The sequence below is a fragment of the Rutilus rutilus genome (assembly GCF_951802725.1).
Source record: "Rutilus rutilus genome assembly, chromosome: 13".
NCBI lineage: Eukaryota > Metazoa > Chordata > Actinopteri > Cypriniformes > Leuciscidae > Rutilus > Rutilus rutilus.
The window spans coordinates 28,230,873-28,251,513 of NC_140218.1; the positions used below are offsets into that span (position 1 = coordinate 28,230,873).

A 20,641-nucleotide genomic window follows, 5' to 3' on the forward strand; every position below is an offset into this window, starting at 1 on the left:
ATTTCAACAAAACCATTTATTTCAAATGTTACCACATGAAATACATTTTCTAAGTTGAACTGACAAAAAAAAGCCAGTGTAAACACCAGACAAACCGAGATCTGCACAGTGCTTATCCAGTCTGTCTGAGCGCAAGTCTTAGTCATTTTTCAAAACGACGCCCGTGCATTATTTATTACGATACATCTGCTTTTACTTTCTCTCTTCGAAACGTCTAAAAGAGCTAAAGGAGTTATCCGAGGACTAGTTTTGACAAAATTAGGACAACTGTTCCGCCCCTGCGCCCACTTCCAACATCTTCCCATTTCACCCTCTCCATCTATCCCTCATTTGCATTGTGCTCTGTCCGGCGATGCCTCTCTCTGGGGGCCGGAGAGGGTTTCCATGGCGACTCAGTGGGTGTCTGAGCGTGAGGGTGGTCTGAAGGATGGCGACTTCCTCTTTCAGCTACATGACACGAGCACAAAAAGAACAGCTCTGAAAGAGAGGGTCGGAAAAAAGGAGCAGAAAGGAGGTGAGGAGGGGTGGGCCATCAGGGGTCAGGAATAGGGGTCGGTGTAATTTGCACAGCGCTGCTTCTCTTTGATAAAGGGCGGTGAGAGGGAGCGTGGTTCATCTGTAGGGTTCCTGCCTGCCCGTGTGAGGGGAATATCCATCGCTCATTCAGGGCTTGTTGAAATACAAAGAAGCATCAGGAGAGTACAAAAGTAGAGGGAGAAAGTTACCCCAGGAGATAAACACAGATCTGCCTCTCTTGTCTTTCTAATGGACCACAAATTCTCTATAGAGGTCTGGGGCTGGGTTCAAAAAACATTCTTAACTGCTATTTTATTCTTATTTTCTAACTTAAGAATAAAGTTAAGAGAATTTTGTATTCCCCAAAAGATTCTTAAAAAAAGTTCTTAAATTTCTTCGTAAATAACTTCTTAAAGTTAGGACATGTGATTGCTTTTTGATTACTTTTCTAAATTTCTAATGAATGTTTTCAACTGTTAATCATTTTCAAACCAGGCAGGGTTAACCTGCAAATTCAAACATTTATGCAAATTCAAAAAACGGCACTGCAATTTCAAACAAGAGAACCAATCAAAAGCATCAGAACAGCATCGCTTTATCGGCCTTTAAATGGCAGGAGGCTTCGTGCACATCAAAAACAGGCAAAGCAACTAAATTAATATCATTCAACATATGCTATCTTTTTACAGAAATTATTCAGATGTCACCCCTTTTGTAATCGTTAACATTTTCATAAGTAACTGTAATTTAATTACACATTGTTCTCAGTAACTGTAACTGATTACAGTTACATTTATTTTGTAATTAAACTGTTACGCCGTTACATGTGACTGGTTACTCCCCAACACTGCTGTCTTAAATCCCCAAAGGTAAAATGTTTAATGTATTGGGATATTAAACATTGCAACATCGCACTACATCTAACACATATTAATATTACTAGGGATGTGCGCAAATACTTTGAAATTACACCAATGATTGATAATTTAAACATGGATGAGTCATTATTATGTGTGACATGACTTGTTTCTGAATTTGAAACCCTACATAAACAAGTCAAATAGAGATCTTGTTTTTAATGTTATATTTATGACAATTTTAACCAATATTCAGCACATATGAGAGCGCTTCCTCTTGAGAGAGACTCTTTAAAATAACTATTAAAAATACACGGTGCATTAAAAAAAGCGACATGCCTTTAGCGCAAAAAGACGGGGTGTTTCTCATTGAGTCGATCAGCGAGTTTTTAGCAAGAACCACCGTACAATAAGATAACACTAAACACTGTAATTTTCTTCATTAGGAAATAAATATGTTCTTAAGAACATATTTGAATACTTATTTGACAAGAATCGCATTTAGGAACATTCTTACGAACTTCTTAGAATGTATGACATTTCAGTCATAACAACTCTCGGTGTAGTTTGAAACGCAATATTTATTAATGAGAAATATTAATGTAAATGTAAATAGTTTTGGATTTGGCAGACTACATCTTCTACGCTGCTGCAGACTCTGCTAGACCAGAATAAAACAGAAAGAAAACTTGCTGCTGCTACAGAGCAAGTACGAAGACTTAAAGGAACACGCTGACTTTTTGGGACTTTAGCTTATTCACCGTATCCCCCAGAGTTAGATAAGTCCATACCCTTTTCATCTCTGTGCGTGCCGTAACTCTGTCTGACGCACCCACCGCTAGCCTAGCTTAGTAGCACTGCTACTTCTGCGGAGTGATTTACTCCAACTCTGAGCAAACTCTCTGCTCCTCACCACGGGGCTTCTCAGGTGCTGCGAGTAAATCACTCCGCCCAAGTAGCAGTGCTTCGCCTTCTGAGAATATAGTTCCCAGTATGTATACGCAGTGCTTCTCAATTATTTTCTGTTACGCCCCCCCTAGGAAGAAGTAAACATTTCGCGCCCCCCAACTCTCCGCCGCGACTGTAAATAGTATCATTTGTCTATAAAATTGTTATAAGTACACCTCTGCATAACATTGTATCCTTATTAACATTAAAGAAAACAAAAAAGAAAAAAGAAAGAAATATAGATCAACTTAAAACAAAGAATAACTTTATTAACATTGTTTTTTAGTCTGTAACAAAGAAAGGCTTAAAGTGCATCAATTTGCCAGAAATTAAAATATATAATCAATAAATAATACAAAAATTCTAATTGATCAGCAACATTAACTCAGGAACACAATATTTAAAACACTTTGACCTATAAAACAAAAATGAATAAAACAATTTGTGAAAATAAAATTAAATATAATCAATAAATAATAATAAATTCAAATTGATCAGCAACATTAACTCAGGAACACAATATTTAAAACACTTTGACCTATAAAACAAAAATGAATAAAACAATTTGTGAAAATAAAATTAAATATAATCAATAAATAATAATAAATTCAAATTGATCAGCAACATTAACTCAGGAACACAATATTTAAAACACTTTGACCTATAAAACAAAAATGAATAAAACAATTTGTGAAAATAAAATTAAATATAATCAATAAATAATAATAAATTCAAATTGATCAGCAACATTAACTCAGGAACACAATATTTAAAACACTTTGACCTATAAAACAAAAATGAATAAAACAATTTGTGAAAATAAAATTAAATATAATCAATAAATAATAATAAATTCAAATTGATCAGCAACATTAACTCAGGAGCACAATATTTAAAACACTTTGACCTATAAAACAAAAATGAATAAAACAATTTGTGAAAATAAAATTAAATATAATCAATAAATAATAATAAATTCAAATTGATCAGCAACATTAACTCAGGAACACAATATTTAAAACACTTTGACCTATAAAACAAAAATGAATAAAACAATTTGTGCAGATTTTTTTTTTTATCAAAATGAGGAAGTCAGGATTAATGGCTACAATGAGCACGTTTTGCAGTGCACAGCTTTTCGAAGCGGGGTTTGAAGCATGATACTGCAACTCTCAGCTCCTGTTCAATGTTTAGCTGGGACCTGTACTTGGTCTTCAGTGCAGCAACAGCAGAGAAGCCAATCTCACAAAGATACGACGTTGCAAAAGGAAGGAGAATGCCCATGGCCCTCTGCCCTAAGAGAGGATACTGCCTCTCTACACTCAGCCAGAATTCACTCAGTGTCTGTGATGTGAACCTCAGTCTCAATGTCGAGTCAGACGACATATCAATGAACTGGTCCTCCTCTGCAGAGCTGAAACCAGTTGGAGCTGGTGCATTGAAAGGATCTCTCACCCAGTCATATTGGGAACTGTTTTCAGGGAAGTACTTTTTAAAGAATCCTATAAGTGATGAAATATGCTCCTTAATATATGGAATCACTGAGGTGGCATCATAGTCAGTAGTGTCAACAAATTCATGCAGGTTCTCGAATGAATCAGTTTTTCCTTCATCAAGTCGCCTGCCCCACATTGTAAGCTTTCGAGTGAAAGAGCTGATCTTGTCTGTGACCTGAGGCAGGTGTTTATCTTTCCCTTGAAGTTGTAGATTTAGTTCATTTAGCTTTCCAAATATGTCACTCATGTACGCAAGTTTTGCCAGGAAGTTCTCATCACTAAATTTTTCTGCGAGGTCGTACTTGTGCTCCTGCTCCAAAAACATTCTTATCTGCTCTCTGAGCTCAAAAACTCGGGACAAGACTTTTCCTCGTGACAGCCACCTTGCTTCACTGTGAAACAGCACCGCTTGATGTTCAGCTCCCATCTCCTCACAGATAGCAGAGAAGACTCTTGTTTTTAGTGGTCTGGTCTTTATAAAATTGACTACACCTACAACGTCAGTCATAACCTCACTTAATTCAGAGGAAAGGTGCCTTGATGCCAGTGCTTCTCTGTGTATAACACAGTGTGTCCACTCAGCATTAGGTGAGGCCTTCTTGATGAGTGCCCGAAGTCCTTTTCTCATCCCTGCCATGGTCTGTGCACCATCACTGCAAACACCAATGCAGTTCTCCCACTTTAGCCCATTCTCAGTCAGGAAGCAGTCCAGCATTTTGTATAGCTCTTCAGCTGTGGCTCTGTCTCTGACATATTTACAAAAAAGTAGATCCTCACACAGGGAGTTTGTAACGTCAAAACGCACATAAGCAATAAACAAACAGTCTTTGTTGCTGTCAGTTGCTTCATCGAACTGTAAGGCAAAACGTTTGTCTTTGAGTTTATCTACCAGCTGTTCTTTAAGATCGTTAGCAATGTCATTTATACGTCTGGCGACAGTGTCATTGGACAGAGGGATAGTTTTTATTTTTACAGCACTTGCGTCATCCAGCATGACAGAGACCATGTCTAATGCTGCAGGCAGTATCAGCTCCTCTGCTATGGAGTGGGGTTTTTTGCACTGAGCAATTTGGTACGCCACCTTATATGATGCTAACAGTGCTCGCTGGTTTACTGAAGTAGCATTCACAAAGCGAGACGATTGTTGGCAATATTCGGCACGTTTTCGCTGAAAAAACTCAAGTGGCTTATCAGCGTGATTGGGGTGTAATGTCTTTAAGTGACGCCTTAATTTATTTGGCTTCATGCTGTCCGCTGCCAATATTTTTAGACACAGTAAACATACTGGTCTTTCTTCGTCTCCCACCGTAGTCACGGTGAAGCCAAGCGCAACATACGCTTCGTCATATTTCCTCGTCTTAGCTTTCGGGAGACTTACGTTTGTCTCGTTATCTCCGTCTCTCTCCGCCTTTCTTTTCATCCCTGTTAAATATTTTTCCATGTTGTTTGTTATCTACACTTCATATCTCCTGCTCTGTGCTCTTGTAAAAAACACTTCCTGAAAAAGCATGTTCTTCGGGGTCTCGCGCGCCCCCCCTGGCATCGCTCCGAGCCCCCCCTGGGGGTCGCGCCCCACTATTTGAGAAGCACTGGGTTAGATGATGGCTGTGTCTCATGTGACCTTGTTATTTGTACACGCTGTGACTATACAAATCACAACATGTACATAGGAAAATGTTGGCATTATTTTGTCACTTATTGGGAGAAGTATGCTAGCTGGAGCCATTTACCTCCAGTCTTTGTGCTAAGCTAGGCTAGCGGTGGGTGCGTCAGACAGAGTTACGGCACACGCGGAGATGAAAAAGATATGTATGGACTTATCTAACTCTGGCGGATACGGTGAAGGAGCTAAAGTCCCAAAAAGTCAGCGTGTTCCTTTAAATTGACAGTAAAAGTGCTGCAGCAAATAAGAAACCCCCGTAGCAGATCTAGACAGGTGGTGCTGGGGAGGAGGAGGGTTAAGACAAGCACGCAGTCAATTGCTACCTGGTCAGACCGGAATATAAAAGGCAAGCCTAGATAGGAAGAACTAAGTATTTCTTTATCTCTTTCTTTAAAAAAAATGGTCATAAATCTGGCCCCTGTTTCTGGTCCTTCATTTTTAAATAAAGTATTGTGGGAACGTTTTTTTCTCCTTCCAAACAGATACCAGCTTCTAGAGCATGAATGTGGAACATCGGACCCTGAGAGACATCCTACCACAATGTGAAAATCTTCACTTCTATTCTTAAAAATGCTCACAGGGACAGAAGCCAATGACAAAATTATAAATGGACTGCATTATTCTTAGTCTAACTTTACATACGCTTACAAGAACGTGCAGAGCTGGTATTCAGATGCCCAGCGTCCACTCAAACTCTGTGGATCCACTGCAATTTTTTTTCCTAAGTGCTTGATAATGTTTTTTGAGTGCATTTACATTTATGAATAATTGATGGTGTGAGTGGTTCAGGAAAAGTGTGTTGGTTTACATAGTGTAAGCTACACATGTCAGGGAGCGAGCTTGTGTATAATGTAACAGGGAAATGTAAGTCAGAGTTACTGCATTACTGTAGTCCTGCTTACCTCTGTGTTCATATGATACTGATTCTTACACACACACACGTACAGTACGTATCCCTTGATTGCGGGTCTGATCCTAAACGCCGTCGCTGCCTTCCTAACTATCAAGGTACGTCATAGGTAACCGCATTGGAACGCTCTACAAAGGCTGCACAAATTTATCTAGCATTATAATGAGAGACATGACCAAATTCATTTAAATTGAGATGATTGAATCATATTTAGCCTACAGTATATATCATATTATATATATATATATATATATACACTCACCTAAAGGATTATTAGGAACACCATACTAATACTGTGTTTGACCCCCTTTCACCTTCAGAACTGCCTTAATTCTACGTGGCATTGATTCAACAAGGTGCTGAAAGCATTCTTTAGAAATGTTGGCCCATATTGATAGGTTAGCATCTTGCAGTTGATGGAGATTTGTGGGATGCACATCCAGGGCACGAAGCTCCCGTTCCACCACATCCCAAAGATCCTCTATTGGGTTGAGATCTGGTGACTGTGGGGGCCATTTTAGTACAGTGAACTCATTGTCATGTTCAAGAAACCAATTTGAAATGATTCGAGGATGGGCACATGGTGGTCATAAAGGGATGGACATGGTCAGAAACAATGCTCAGGTAGGCCATGGCATTTAAACGATGCCCAATTGGCACTAAGGGGCCTAAAGTGTGCCAAGAAAACATCCCCCACACCATTACATCACCACCAGCAGCCTGCACAGTGGTAACAAGGCATGATGGATCCATGTTCTCATTCTGTTTATGGCAAATTCTGACTCTACCATCTGAATGTCTCAACAGAAATCGAGACTCATCAGACCAGGCAACATTTTTCCAGTCTTCAACTGTCCAATTTTGGTGAGCTCTTGCAAATTGTAGCCTCTTTTTCCTATTTGTAGTGGAGATGAGTGGTACCCGGTGGGGTCTTCTGCTGTTGTAGCCCATCCGCCTCAAGGTTGTGCGTGTTGTGGCTTCACAAATGCTTTGCTGCCTACCTCGGTTGTAATGAGTGGTTATTTCAGTCAAAGTTGCTCTTCTATCAGCTTGAATCAGTCGGCCCATTCTCCTCTGACCTCTAGCATCAACAAGGCGTTTTCGCCCACAGGACTGCCGCATACTGAATGTTTTTCCCTTTTCACACCATTCTTTGTAAACCCTAGAAATGGTTGTGCGTGAAAATCCCAGTAACTGAGCAGATTGTGAAATACTCAGACCGGCCCGTCTGGCACCAACAACCATGCCACGCTCAAAATTGCTTAATCACCTTTCTTTCCCATTCTGACATTCAGTTTGGAGTTCAGGAGATTGTCTTGACCAGGACCACACCCCTAAATGCATTGAAGCAACTGCCATGTGATTGGTTGATTAGATAATTGCATTAATGAGAAATTGAACAGGTGTTCCTAATAATCCTTTAGGTGAGTGTATATATATATACATATATATATATACACTGTATATATATATATATATATATATATATATATATATATATATATATACACATTTTAAAATTTGTATTTATTCCTATGATCAAAGCTGAATTTTCAGCATCATTACTCCAGTCTTCAGTGTCACATGATCCTTCAGAAATCAGTATAATATGCTGATTTGATGCTCAGGAAACATTTCTGACTATTATCAATGTTGAAAACAGTTGTGCTGTTTAATATTTTTGTGGAAAATGTATTTTTTTCAGGATCCTTTGATGAATAGAAAGTTCAAAAGAACAGCATTTATTTGAAATAAATACTTTGTAACATTATAAATGTTTTTACTGTCACTTTTGATCAATTGAATGTGTCCTTGCTCAATAAAAGTATTAGATTCTTTACAAAACTTTCCCAAACAGTAGTGTATATTAGGAGGCAGTCTATTTTTATTAGTATTTCAATAGAGTACGACATTAGCATGGCATAAGCTAATGGCAATCCGTATAAATAGGCTACATAGAGCTGCACAAACAAATATTAGGTGAAATATTATTTTTTTATCCATTTTTATTTGCATCAAACTATTTTTACTGATACTTTTCAGTATGTGATAAACTTAACGTTTATTTATAATAAATTTCTTGCTTCATCTACCCCCTTGGATTTAATTTTTCACTAGCTATCTTGGGACTGACTTTACTACAAAGGATACAGTACAAGCAATGCTGCCATATAATTTGGCTAAAAGGAGGTAGGTATCTTAGGAGGCAGAATGATCAACTTGCCTACTTTTTGGAACAGTCTTCAAGTGAGTCAGTGCCTTAAAATGTTGCCTAAGAAGGCACTTGAGGTTTTGAAACACAGCATGCGTCTGTTCACACTGCTCCAGTCTCAGTGGCAACATCATCCTTCATCCTTGTCTCTCAGTCAAATAACACATCACATTTCAGCCAACAATTTCCACATTTGACTTTTGCGACTAATAAACCGACTTCCTCCTGTCTGAGGGGCGTTTGAGGCGCTCTGAGGTCATATAATTAAAGGAGAACGCGTGGGCTCGTTCTTTGTGTCTGGGATGCTTATTTGAGAGAACGGAACAGGAACTTAGGATTCATTTGTTTGGAACTCAGAGTACATCTATAATAGAGTGTTGGGATTGACTTATATACGCACACTGTTCTCTTTTCCAGTCCTCTCTATTCCATCATCTCACTTCACCCGTGTCTTCATACATATCTGCCTTATTATTTTCTCTATCCCTTCTCCGTCTCTTCTTTTTCTCTGACGTGGTCATGGTAACCTTATCAATGTCAGTTACACAACAGTGAAGAAGAAGGTAAAGGCAATTTTTATGACAGCTCCACCTTATTAACCTTCTCAAGTCTGAGCAGGGTGTGTGTCATTCAACACTCTCTCTGTTTCACTTTCTAAGACAGTTGGCCTTGGTTAACAGGTACAGACAGATCGCTGGGAGACGTTTGTCACCATTCTGTCCTTTTTCACTTGCATTTTACAGTAAACCTGAGTTTATCTCTGCCTAACCTATTCTCAGAAGCTCACCACAGCGCAGGTTCCCAGCATATCACTGACGCAAATTCTCTGCAGGTTCCTGCCTGAGGAAGAAATCTTGTTCTGTGGGGTCACATGTGAAGTTACATTTTCCTGCCTCTCTCTCATAAGCATTTTCCTATCCTTTAGTTATTTTAATGTCACATCTCAAAGGCATTCAACTGATTTCATCCCTCATGACATTCAGTGTGTATAGCTGCCAAAATTGCTCCCCTGTGGCTGAAGGCGTCAAAAGTGGACTGAAAGGGTGTGCCGAAGATGCTGTATTATTTTTAGGTTGATCCTGGCAGCTGTTTGGATTAAATTTCTGCTCTAAGTCTTGGCATGTTTATAGGCAAATTCTTCAAATAATTTAGCCATAAGGGAAAGATGATAACACGATTATGCAAAAATAAAAAATGAATAAATAACAAATAAATAAACTTTTTTTTTTTTTTTTTGTTTACTCATATACTAGAGGAAAAAAACTAACGACGTTAACAAAGATTATTAAATAACAAATGTAATGCTAATTGTTAATGTTAGTCTTGAGAATGTTGGTAACCAGACAGCTGATGGCACCCATTGACTTAGTAGGAAGAAAAATACTATGGAAGTCAATGGGTGCCGTCAACTGTCTGATTACCGACATTCTTTAAAATATCTTCTTTTCTTTTCAGCAGAAGAAAGAAACTCATACAGGTTTGGAACAACTTGAAGGTGAGAAAAGGAATTTTCATTTTTGGGTGAACTGCTTTAACTGCTTTCACCTGAGGGTTCAGCATTATACTGTTTTTGGTAGTAATTTGTAAGGGATTTTGTATAATTATAATTCATCCTTGTAGATGCAGTTGATAGGAGTGGCAGAGCTCAAGCCTGAAGCTACTGGGGCAGAACCTGCTCTGTTTGACAGCGCTGATAATGAATAATGAATATTATGATTAGCCTGCCTTTGGTCCAGAGCTGCCTAAACACACACACAGTCAAGAAGTGATTACAAAAGACGCTGCATTGGAACAGAAAATGAGGTAAGAAATAACCGAGAGTGATAGAGCTAACAGTTGTTCTCAACCAGGGGGCCGGGGCCCATATGGGCCTCAGCAATCCTACAGGGGGGCCCTTATAAGTCTTAAAATTATGTAAATTGTTATAATTGTTAATTAACTAAAATGCTACAAAATAATAAAAATACAAATTTTCATCATTAATGAATAGTATCTAATCAGACAGTATGCGATTTCAGACGTAGCTTGAGTCGAGTGATTCACTGAATCATTCATTGAACACTGATTCATTCTAGAAGGAATCGCCACGTTGTTCGGAGATGCTCAACTGTTAATTTAGCTGTGGCTTTATTTGAAAGTATTTTCGTTGGCAAAGCAAAAATGGGCAAAATCCCACTGGCAAAATTATGTTTAAAATGTAAGTTTCTCAATATTAATGTCTTGCTTAAAAATAACAAAACAACAGCTTTTCAGTCTTTTGTTTACATCACAGTCTAGTAAAAGCATGAATTTCTACTTAGTATACTGCCTGTCGGTGGCAGATAGTTTGAGGGCTGGTTCATAAAAATGTTTTGTTTTGAGTTTCACTGCAAAACTTTATAAACTTAAACTGTTTAACGTTACCTGTATAAACGTCGTCTTCGACAGCGCGTCGCGTCTGTGAATCACGCAGCAGTGGACCGTCCGTTTCAGTTTCATAACAGTGGACCGCTCTGATGAAGTTAGGGAAGGACAGGATTCGCGACCGTGGGTTTTAGCCTACTGTGTGTCATTTGTCGAATATTTTTGTCTTATTTAATATTAGTTCACAGCACGTCTCATAATAGCGCGCCTATACGCTGATTTCACGCAGCCGTTATTTTGAAATCGAAAGCGAGGCTCCGGTGGGAAGAAAACCGGAAGTGTCGCCTTTAATCATAGGAGATCGTGAATGCGATGGCGTATTGTTGTGTTTAATGATGTTGTGTCAATTCTAAAACTGTACATACATTTCTTTCATACTTTAGACTATATACAGTGAAATTTATTTATAAATAAAATAATTTTTTTATATATAATTCAGAGAGTAAAAAACGAAGCAGGAATGAACTATATACATATCCTATATTAGAAATTATCTTCCAATAGTGTAAATCGCGGCAGCAGCTTCAGGTTGGTAGTCCAAGGCATTGTTGTTTATCTGTACTTCCGGGGTTCTTCCCACCGGAGCCTCACTTTCAAGTTCAAAATGGCGGCTGCGTGAAATCAGCGTATACGCTGCACTTTTTTCTAGGCTATTTCTTAGCGCTACGTCTCACGTTTTTAAACGCAAGAACGCGATGATGTCTTCACGTGCTATAAGTTATCGGAATTATCGTGAATACGAGTTCCTTTGTTCCCTTGTCCCTTGTAAATTGGGCATGAACGCCCTCTCAAGTCATATTTCCTACCTTAAATAGTGCATATTTACAAATGATAGTTTGAAGTGTACTGTAGCCTATTATACACAGCAAAAATAGCCTGTTTGTATTTGACCACAATTCCAGAAGCGTGGTGAATGTTATGGTTCTCAGTGATTGGAACATATAATTTGGCTTTAATAAGATTTTCCCAATCAATAGGCAAGAATAAACCTGGTGTCATATGGTTCCTCTTCTTTCAGACAACAAAGCACTTGAATGCAACAAGCTCGTAATGACGACTTCAGAAGTGAGAAGTAGGAAATTTCCGATAGCAAGTGAAAGCAGCATTAGTCCTAAATTCTCGGATGGAATAAAGGGCACAAAACTCCCATTACCGATAGAAGGATGTGTGATAGTGGATATTACATGAGCTCTCTGGCACTTCATTTCTGAGTAAGGGTGGAGTTTATCATTCGAAGCTTGTGCATTTGTGGGTATGGTTGTATTGCAATTTGCAAGGTAAGTGCAGAACACCACATAAATACAGCAATCCAGATTAGATGTCTCTCCTAAATGTGAATTGATCTAATCTGGATTACAAAGGCTCATTCTGGAGAGAGCATGTAAAGTTCAAGCCATGATCCAGTTTCCCTTGCATGGCACAGCGTTGTTATAAACGGCTCTAACGCGACCTCTCTGAAAGACCAAGATTAAATTTAATCCATTCTGCCGTTAGACTGAGAGTAGGATTGGTTATGGAGCAAATTCTGATCTTTAACATGTAATCTCTTCGCTCTGTGCTCTTCACTACACCACACTGTGTGGGAAAGCCTAGGTGGTGTCTTTTCCAGATGAATAACTCTTGAAAGCAAGCACCAGGGCATTCGTCAGCTTCCTGGCACTCAGACAGTGATAGATAAATGCAACCTTTAACTTCTGATGCCTCAGCAAAAGGAAGAGGAAAAAGAGGTAGGCACTTTTCTCTATTACCAAGAAAGAATAGGAGGGAATGAGATTGTGGATAAACAGTTAGAGAAAGGGAGAGAGAGGCAACTTTACTTTGATATGGAAACTATTTTTCCAGCCCTTCCTCCCTCCCATGCCTTGATCTGCCCTATTCTCCCTTCATCATCCTCTTATTTTCTTTTCTGCTTTTTTTTATTTTTTATTACATTGCATTCAAATTCCAGCCTTGAAGTTTCCTGGGATAGGAAAGTTCTCTTTAAAGGATGCTGCTTTTTCACCTGTCCAATGACTCACAGTAGGTCAGCTTACAGAAAGTGTGCAAACACACACACACACATTCTTGTACATCTATCTTTATGAGGACATTCATTGACACAATGCAATCTCTAGCCGCTTACCCTAACCTTACCCATCACAACTAAGTGCCTAACCCGAACCCTTACCCTAAACCTTCCCTTAACCTAATTATAACCTTATCCCTAAAACCAAGTCTTGACCCTCAAACAGGCCTTTAAAGGGGTCTCCGAAAGTGAGGACTGGCCAAAATGTCCTCACTTTACTCTCTTTGTCCTCACTCCAATGGTCTAAAACTCAAACTGGTCCTGACAAAGATAGTTGTACAAGTACACACACACACACAACAAACAGAAGTTTCACTATTATTCTAAACTTTTGACTGGTAGTATACATTATGATTTTTTTCCACTATCATTAATGATACCTGAAGTGGTGCAACTTTTTGAGGACTTAGACTTCTTTATCGTCACTGTAACAGAGTCACAACAAAATTCTCTGTGATACAATCCAGTTTGCAGCATATAAAAACAACAATTCTGACAAACATTAAAATGACAAAACATAAACATTAAAATAACAAAGACCAACAAATGTCAATGAATTAATCCAATGATATATAAAAAGAATAAATAGAAATAAAAAATGAGCTATCACTTTTCTAAGCAATCACAGATACTAGAATATCATTGATGGCCTTTTAGGCCAGTAAGTAATCGCCTAGCAACAACCAAGCACCTTAGCAACACCATTTCAGCAGCCTGGCAACCACTCACAAGCTCCAAACATCATGTAGGCTATAGGTTTGCAGGGGCAAGAACTACTTGCATTTTCTTCAGTAAATGTAAAAATCAAGTTTCTTACTCCCGTTTCCCTTGATAACTGAAATCCTTGAGTTCTATTCTGGTCTTAGTTAAATCTGTTGCATGAGGCCTTGGAGGCGGTGGATAACCTTACGGGTTCACCATGTACCATTTATATCATTCTCATAGAACATTCTCTCTCGCCTCGCCGTTCTCAGGAATAGAAGGCGGAGGAATGGAAAAATCGACACAGGCATAAAACATAAAACATCATTGCACTAGCTCAGAGATATTTTCTTACTCAAGAGTGTCATGCACCTAGAATGTGTTTTTTTAGGGGACACGATCTACACCACCAGTCAAAACTTTGGGCTTTTTAAAAATTTTATCCAACAAGGACTCATTAAATAGATTAAAAGTGTCTATAAAGACAATTAAATTTAAAAGTGTCTGTAAAGACAATTAAATTTAATGTAAGATATTTCAATTTCAAATTAATGCTAATCTTTTGAACTTTCGATTTAATTCTAAAAAAACGTTTACACAAAAATCTTGAGCATCAAATCATCATACTGATTTCTGATGGATCATGTGACACTGAAGACTGGAGTAATGATGCTGAAAATTCAGCTTTGATCACAGGAATAAATGACATTTTAAAACATTAAAATAGAAAACGGTTATTTTAAATTGTACAAAATTTGTAATTTTACAGTTTTTGATTTACTGTGTTTTTGATGAAATAAATACAGCCTTGGTGAGCATAAGAGACTTCTTTCAAAAACAATAAAATAATCTTACCGAAAACCGATCCAAAACTTTTGAAACTGATCAACTTCTTTTCCAGAAGACATGACCAAATACTTTTTTTAAGACATCAGTTTGTTACTTAAGTGTGAAAGGTGTTAGTTTAGTGGTACAATTTTATATAGTGTGTAAGGGGACCCATGTTTAAATTATGACCTCACATATCTATTTTTAAAAATGAATAAGAATTAATAAAAAAAAGTAACTAAATTATTATTTTTTTATTATCAAAGTTAAAAAAAATGGCAGTTGCCTTAATATCCCCCTTGGCTTAGTAACTGAAAGGACATGTTTGAATGTGCTGTCTGTACTAATCTCTTCTGTCTGTACTAATAGCAGTCGGACTCGTAATAAGTGTGTGCGTTTGAAGCTGCCCGTGAAGCGCTGCTCCTCTGGCTAACTCGCACTATTAAGCCCAGAAGGTAGAAGCCACATGAATAACCATGAATACTGCACACTGAAGCCAAGCTTTCCCCTTTCACTCACTCTGTCCGCAAGCTCCGCCTGTGCTGCCCTTTGTGAGTGTTTGTGTGTTCAGATTGGGTACCAGCTCTCTTTCTCTGCCTCTCTTTGCCTCCCCCTTCTCCTCCTCCTCTTCCCTCGGTCGCTCAGCGATTCAGGGAGAATGTGAGTAAAGCAAAAAAAGGCAGGCGTGTTTTAACAGATGGCTCTTGCTGTCCCTATTCAGCCAGCTCACTGCCTCTGGTACAGCTTGAACGGAGAGAGATAGAGAGAGAGAGAGAGAGAGAAAGAGTGCGTGCGCAAGGTAGTTCAGGAAATTGAAACCACTTCAGTTCGAACTTTTCTTTTTTTCACTCGTCTCTTTTAAAACTTTCCTCCCAGCCTCTCTCGCTCTCACTTCTGTGTTGACAGACACTTGAAAGTTTGACAAACTTTTCAGCAATGCAGTGACCACAGTGCAACAGGCTGCAGGAAGACAGATTTCAGGACAGAAGAGTCCCCCCCCCCTTCTAAATCCCTCCCAATCCAGTCCGGCTTGCTGTTTTGGGGTCTCCGCCGCAGGACAGAAGGGGACAAACTGCCACCTGCCTCCCCTGCAGCTGTGTGTGAGGTAGGCTTCTCTGACATGCCCTATTTTCCCTCTCTCTCTCTCTCTCTCTCGCTCTCTCTCTCTCTCTCTCTTTCTCTCTCTCTCTCTCTTTGCTCAACTGATGTAACCGCACACTGGGAGTTCTAGCGCGGCGATCTGACGTTCCACAGTTGCGATTACAGGTTTCCCTCCCTCTTTCCCTCTCTGTTCGCCCTTCACTTTTGCACTCTTAAAGGAGCAGTTTGCATGTTGCCTAGGCTTGTGTTACTGGGCATACAGTGCATGTGTCATTTTTCTATGTGGGCGCACATGGGTGTTGTTGTTATTATTAGTTCACTGACAGACTGATTGACTGACTGGAGTGTTACTGAAAGAAAGGGAGGGTCAGAGTTACACCCTGTTCCCTCGACAGTCACGCTCGTGTGTCAAACAGAGGAAACCTGCTGATGATAGGGTTGAGACATCCTGAGATCTCCAAAAGCTTCCATGCTCCTTTACGCTTTATATGTCATCTCAGATATTGAAAACACTAATAATACAAATAATACAAATGAAAGGATGGAAATGATGTGGTGACTAAAAATGTTAAAATAAATCGTATTTTTGAGCTTCTTGAAAGCCCCACCTTTGGTCTAAACTCTGACTCTGCGTACTCCGGACATCTTCTCAACCAACTTCATGAGGTGCAGCTTTGGATGCTTTTCAAATGCATGCTGGTCACTGATTGGCTGCTCACTATCCACTCCAACTTGACAATACATTTTTTGTTTTCAATTACAATCATTTCAAGAGTGTCCAAACTTTTTGATTGGTAGTGTGTTTTAATGATTAAAAAAAATAAAATAATTAAATACCATTTAATAACTTGGTTGCAAAAGTGTATATTTTACCATAGCTGCGTTTCTACCTAAATTACCCAGAACAATTTGTCCCAGGAACTTTTTTTCCTCCAGACCTGTTGCTGTCTGTGTTTCCATCGTTATTTAAAGTACCGTGAAGATTAGGCAAATTAGTCAGATGACATAGCACTGTGTGCGGCTTTCCAGTTCCCGCTAGATTTCGTCCTCTGCATATAAGCTTAATAAAGCCTGAACCTTGTCTTCGGTCCATCAGTCTTTAAAAAAAAAAAAAAGACTTTTAAAAATGGTGGTTGAATAAAATGCTGCGTGGAGTCAACCAATCAGCATGTTCAGCGCCCAAGTCCCAGCCCCGAAAGTTCCTGATCTTTGAAAAAGTACTACCTCGCGATCAGGGACTTTCTGAAGGGGAATTTTTTACACGGAACTTCATTTGGATCCTGGTTCCTGCGGTCGAAACATCGACTACCACCCCAAAGTTCCTAGTTCCTGGGGAAACTTCCTGTGGTGGAAACGTGGCTTATATGTTATTAAATGTTGTCATTAACAGCCAGTCAGTATCTACAGATTCTACACTGATTTAGTCTCACTATTCTTACAAATAAAAAAAAAACATTTTGGGCCAGATTTACTACCAGCTTTAACTAATGCTGTAATTTAAAGCTGCAGTCCATAGTTTTTCCTCTTTGTCGCCATCTCGATTCGAAATCTGCAATTACAGTTATTCGCAGAATTATCAACTTAACGTGGGTTGTGCCTCGGCACGCCACAGCACGGATGAATCTAAAGTTTTGAGGAGAATGTGCGGCCATCAGTCACCGCCGGTGTGGATACTGGCATTCGCAATCACAGATTCTACTTTTTGGAAGTATGACCAACAGAAGAATTTTCACTGGAAAATGTCATCCGAACAAGTAACATCCACTTTTGTTCTCATCAACTAAGGGAAAAAAAGCATTGCAGTAAATCGCGCTGATTAAATCTAACGATCGCTTATTATATCACGTCAAACTGCGCAAATTATACTTTGTTCTCAAATTGTTAATGTTAACAACATCAGCATTGCGTGACTACATTTAATGCCCTTCCGATATTTATCCTTGTTTTTGCATGGGCCGGTTGCAGTCTCTTTTTTTCTGTAGCCACTCCGAAGTCCAAGTACGGATGTGACGTAATGACGCAATATAGCCGACTAGCTGAGACTCCTTCTTTATGTGTACGGATGTGACGTAATGACGCAATATAGCCTACTAGCCGAGACTCCTTCTTTATGTGTACGGATGTGACGTAATGACGCAATATAGCCGACTAGCCGAAACTCCTCCTTTATGTGTACGGATGTGACGTAATGACGCAATATAGCCTACTAGCCGAGACTCCTTCTTTATGTGTACGGATGTGACGTAATGACGCAATATAGCCGACTAGCCGAAACTCCTCCTTTATGTGTACAGATGTAACGTAATGACGCAATATAGCCGACTAGCTGAGACTCCTTCTTTATGTGTACGGATGTGACGTAATGACGCAATATAGCCTACTAGCCGAGACTCCTTCTTTATGTGTACGGATGTGACGTAATGACGCAATATAGCCTACTAGCCGAGACTCCTTCTTTATGTGTACGGATGTGACGTAATGACGCAATATAGCCGACTAGCCGAAACTCCTCCTTTATGTGTACGGATGTGACGTAATGACGCAATATAGCCTACTAGCCGAGACTCCTTCTTTATGCGTACGGATGTGACGTAATGACGCAATATAGCCTACTAGCCGAGACTCCTTCTTTATGCGTACGGATGTGACGTAATGACGCAATATAGCCTACTAGCCGAGACTCCTTCTTTATGCGTACGGATGTGACGTAAATGACGCAATATAGCCTACTAGCCGAGACTCCTTCTTTATGCGTACGGATGTGACGTAATGACGCAATATAGCCTACTAGCCGAGACTCCTTCTTTATGCGTACGGATGTGACGTAATGACGCAATATAGCCTACTAGCCGAGACTCCTTCTTTATGCGTACGGATGTGACGTAATGACGCAATATAGCCGACTAGCTGAGACTCCTTCTTTATGTGTACGGATGTGACGTAATGACGCAATATAGCCGACTAGCCGAAACTCCTCCTTTATGTGTACAGATGTAACGTAATGACGCAATATAGCCGACTAGCTGAGACTCCTTCTTTATGTGTACGGATGTGACGTAATGACGCAATATAGCCTACTAGCCGAGACTCCTTCTTTATGTGTACGGATGTGACGTAATGACGCAATATAGCCTACTAGCCGAGACTCCTTCTTTATGTGTACGGATGTGACGTAATGACGCAATATAGCCGACTAGCCGAAACTCCTCCTTTATGTGTACGGATGTGACGTAATGACGCAATATAGCCTACTAGCCGAGACTCCTTCTTTATGCGTACGGATGTGACGTAATGACGCAATATAGCCTACTAGCCGAGACTCCTTCTTTATGCGTACGGATGTGACGTAATGACGCAATATAGCCTACTAGCCGAGACTCCTTCTTTATGTGTACAGATGTAACGTAATGACGCAATATAGCCGACTAGCTGAGACTCCTTCTTTATGTGTACGGATGTGACGTAATGACGCAATATAGCCTACTAGCCGAGACTCCTTCTTTATGTGTACGGATGTGACGTAATGACGCAATATAGCCTACTAGCCGAGACTCCTTCTTTATGTGTACGGATGTGACGTAATGACGCAATATAGCCGACTAGCCGAAACTCCTCCTTTATGTGTACGGATGTGACGTAATGACGCAATATAGCCTACTAGCCGAGACTCCTTCTTTATGCGTACGGATGTGACGTAATGACGCAATATAGCCTACTAGCCGAGACTCCTTCTTTATGCGTACGGATGTGACGTAATGACGCAATATAGCCTACTAGCCGAGACTCCTTCTTTATGCGTACGGATGTGACGTAAATGACGCAATATAGCCTACTAGCCGAGACTCCTTCTTTATGCGTACGGATGTGACGTAATGACGCAATATAGCCTACTAGCCGAGACTCCTTCTTTATGCGTACGGATGTGACGTAATGACGCAATATAGCCTACTAGCCGAGACTCCTTCTTTATGCGTACGGATGTGACGTAATGACGCAATATAGCCTACTAGTCGAGACTCCTTCTTTATGCGTACGGGTGTGACGTAATGACGCAAAGACAGGCTCGAATTTCCCTCGGAAATCCACCAGTATCACTGGAATTAAAAACATTATTACAAGCTTACCGTTTTGAATCGAGCTAAAGCAAGTAGATAGTTTTGAACACTGGCTGGTTGGTTATGTACTTGCTCAAAAATTTATTTTGGATAATTTTTAACCCAAAAAAGTTACGGAATGCAGTTTTAATTATTTATGAGATTTTCATCAACTCATGAACACTCTCTGTGGGAAACCCTTCATTTGACTGAATCAAAGCAATAATTTATGAGTTTGAGACTGATATGCTAGACTTTCTGACAATTTCAAACCTTTTTTAAGAAGTATCATTCGTTCAAGAATTGGACTATACTTGTAGTGTTTCATATTTGTTGTTGCATGCAACCACATATTTGTCTTTTCATTATTTCACCTAGTCTTTCTCATGAAATTCAATTCCAATGGCAAACTCTCAACTCAGCTAAATATTTTTTTATGTGGTTCTGGACTTAAATAGCTCTGCAGAATAAGCTGCATATCTTATTTTATGCTATGATAAGGACTACTTTAGATGATATCTTGCTAACAAGACTTGCTGAGCCAACAAAACCCCCTCTTTCACTTCTTTTTTCAAAGGAAGAGGAAGTGACTAAGGAAGCAGCGCCACCGCTAAACTAAACCATCGTCTAATTTAGCTGTCGACTGATGATTTCAGTTTCTAATGAATGTACAAGCATGGTCGTTGAAGATTAGCGTCCGCTTACAAGCGGTCTTTGATAAGTGTGTGTGTGTAGCAGCAGCAGTCTGAGAGGTGGTGTCTGTGTCTTTACTTTGGCTCTGTGTTTTTGAGTGCTGTGTTGATTTTGGGACTCTGACCGTGGTTCGCCTTCCATGGCCTAGCCAAT

General features: G+C 39.5%; 2 protein-coding genes across 4 annotated transcripts in view; one reads left to right on the forward strand and one right to left on the reverse strand.

The window, feature by feature from the left end:
* Nucleotides 1–306: 306 nt before the first annotated feature.
* On the reverse strand, nucleotides 307–4,823 carry LOC311302986 (zinc finger BED domain-containing protein 5-like; the record flags this gene model as incomplete). Its single annotated transcript, XM_084429189.1, has 2 exons — nucleotides 307–447; nucleotides 3,486–4,823. The coding sequence occupies 2 exons, from the start codon at nucleotides 4,821–4,823 to the stop codon at nucleotides 307–309; spliced, it is 1,479 nt and encodes a 492-aa protein (XP_084285315.1).
* Nucleotides 4,824–15,225: 10,402 nt separating this feature from the next.
* sulf2b (sulfatase 2b) overlaps nucleotides 15,226–20,641 on the forward strand; it is a 145,111-nt gene continuing 139,695 nt past the window's right edge. For 2 of the 3 annotated variants that reach the window (XM_084428947.1, XM_084428945.1), the window contains exon 1: nucleotides 15,252–15,705. The gene's annotated coding sequence lies outside the window, so the exon portion shown is untranslated. Of the gene's footprint in view, nucleotides 15,706–20,641 lie in introns of all 3 variants that reach the window. The other variant, XM_084428941.1, reaches the window with a different exon arrangement.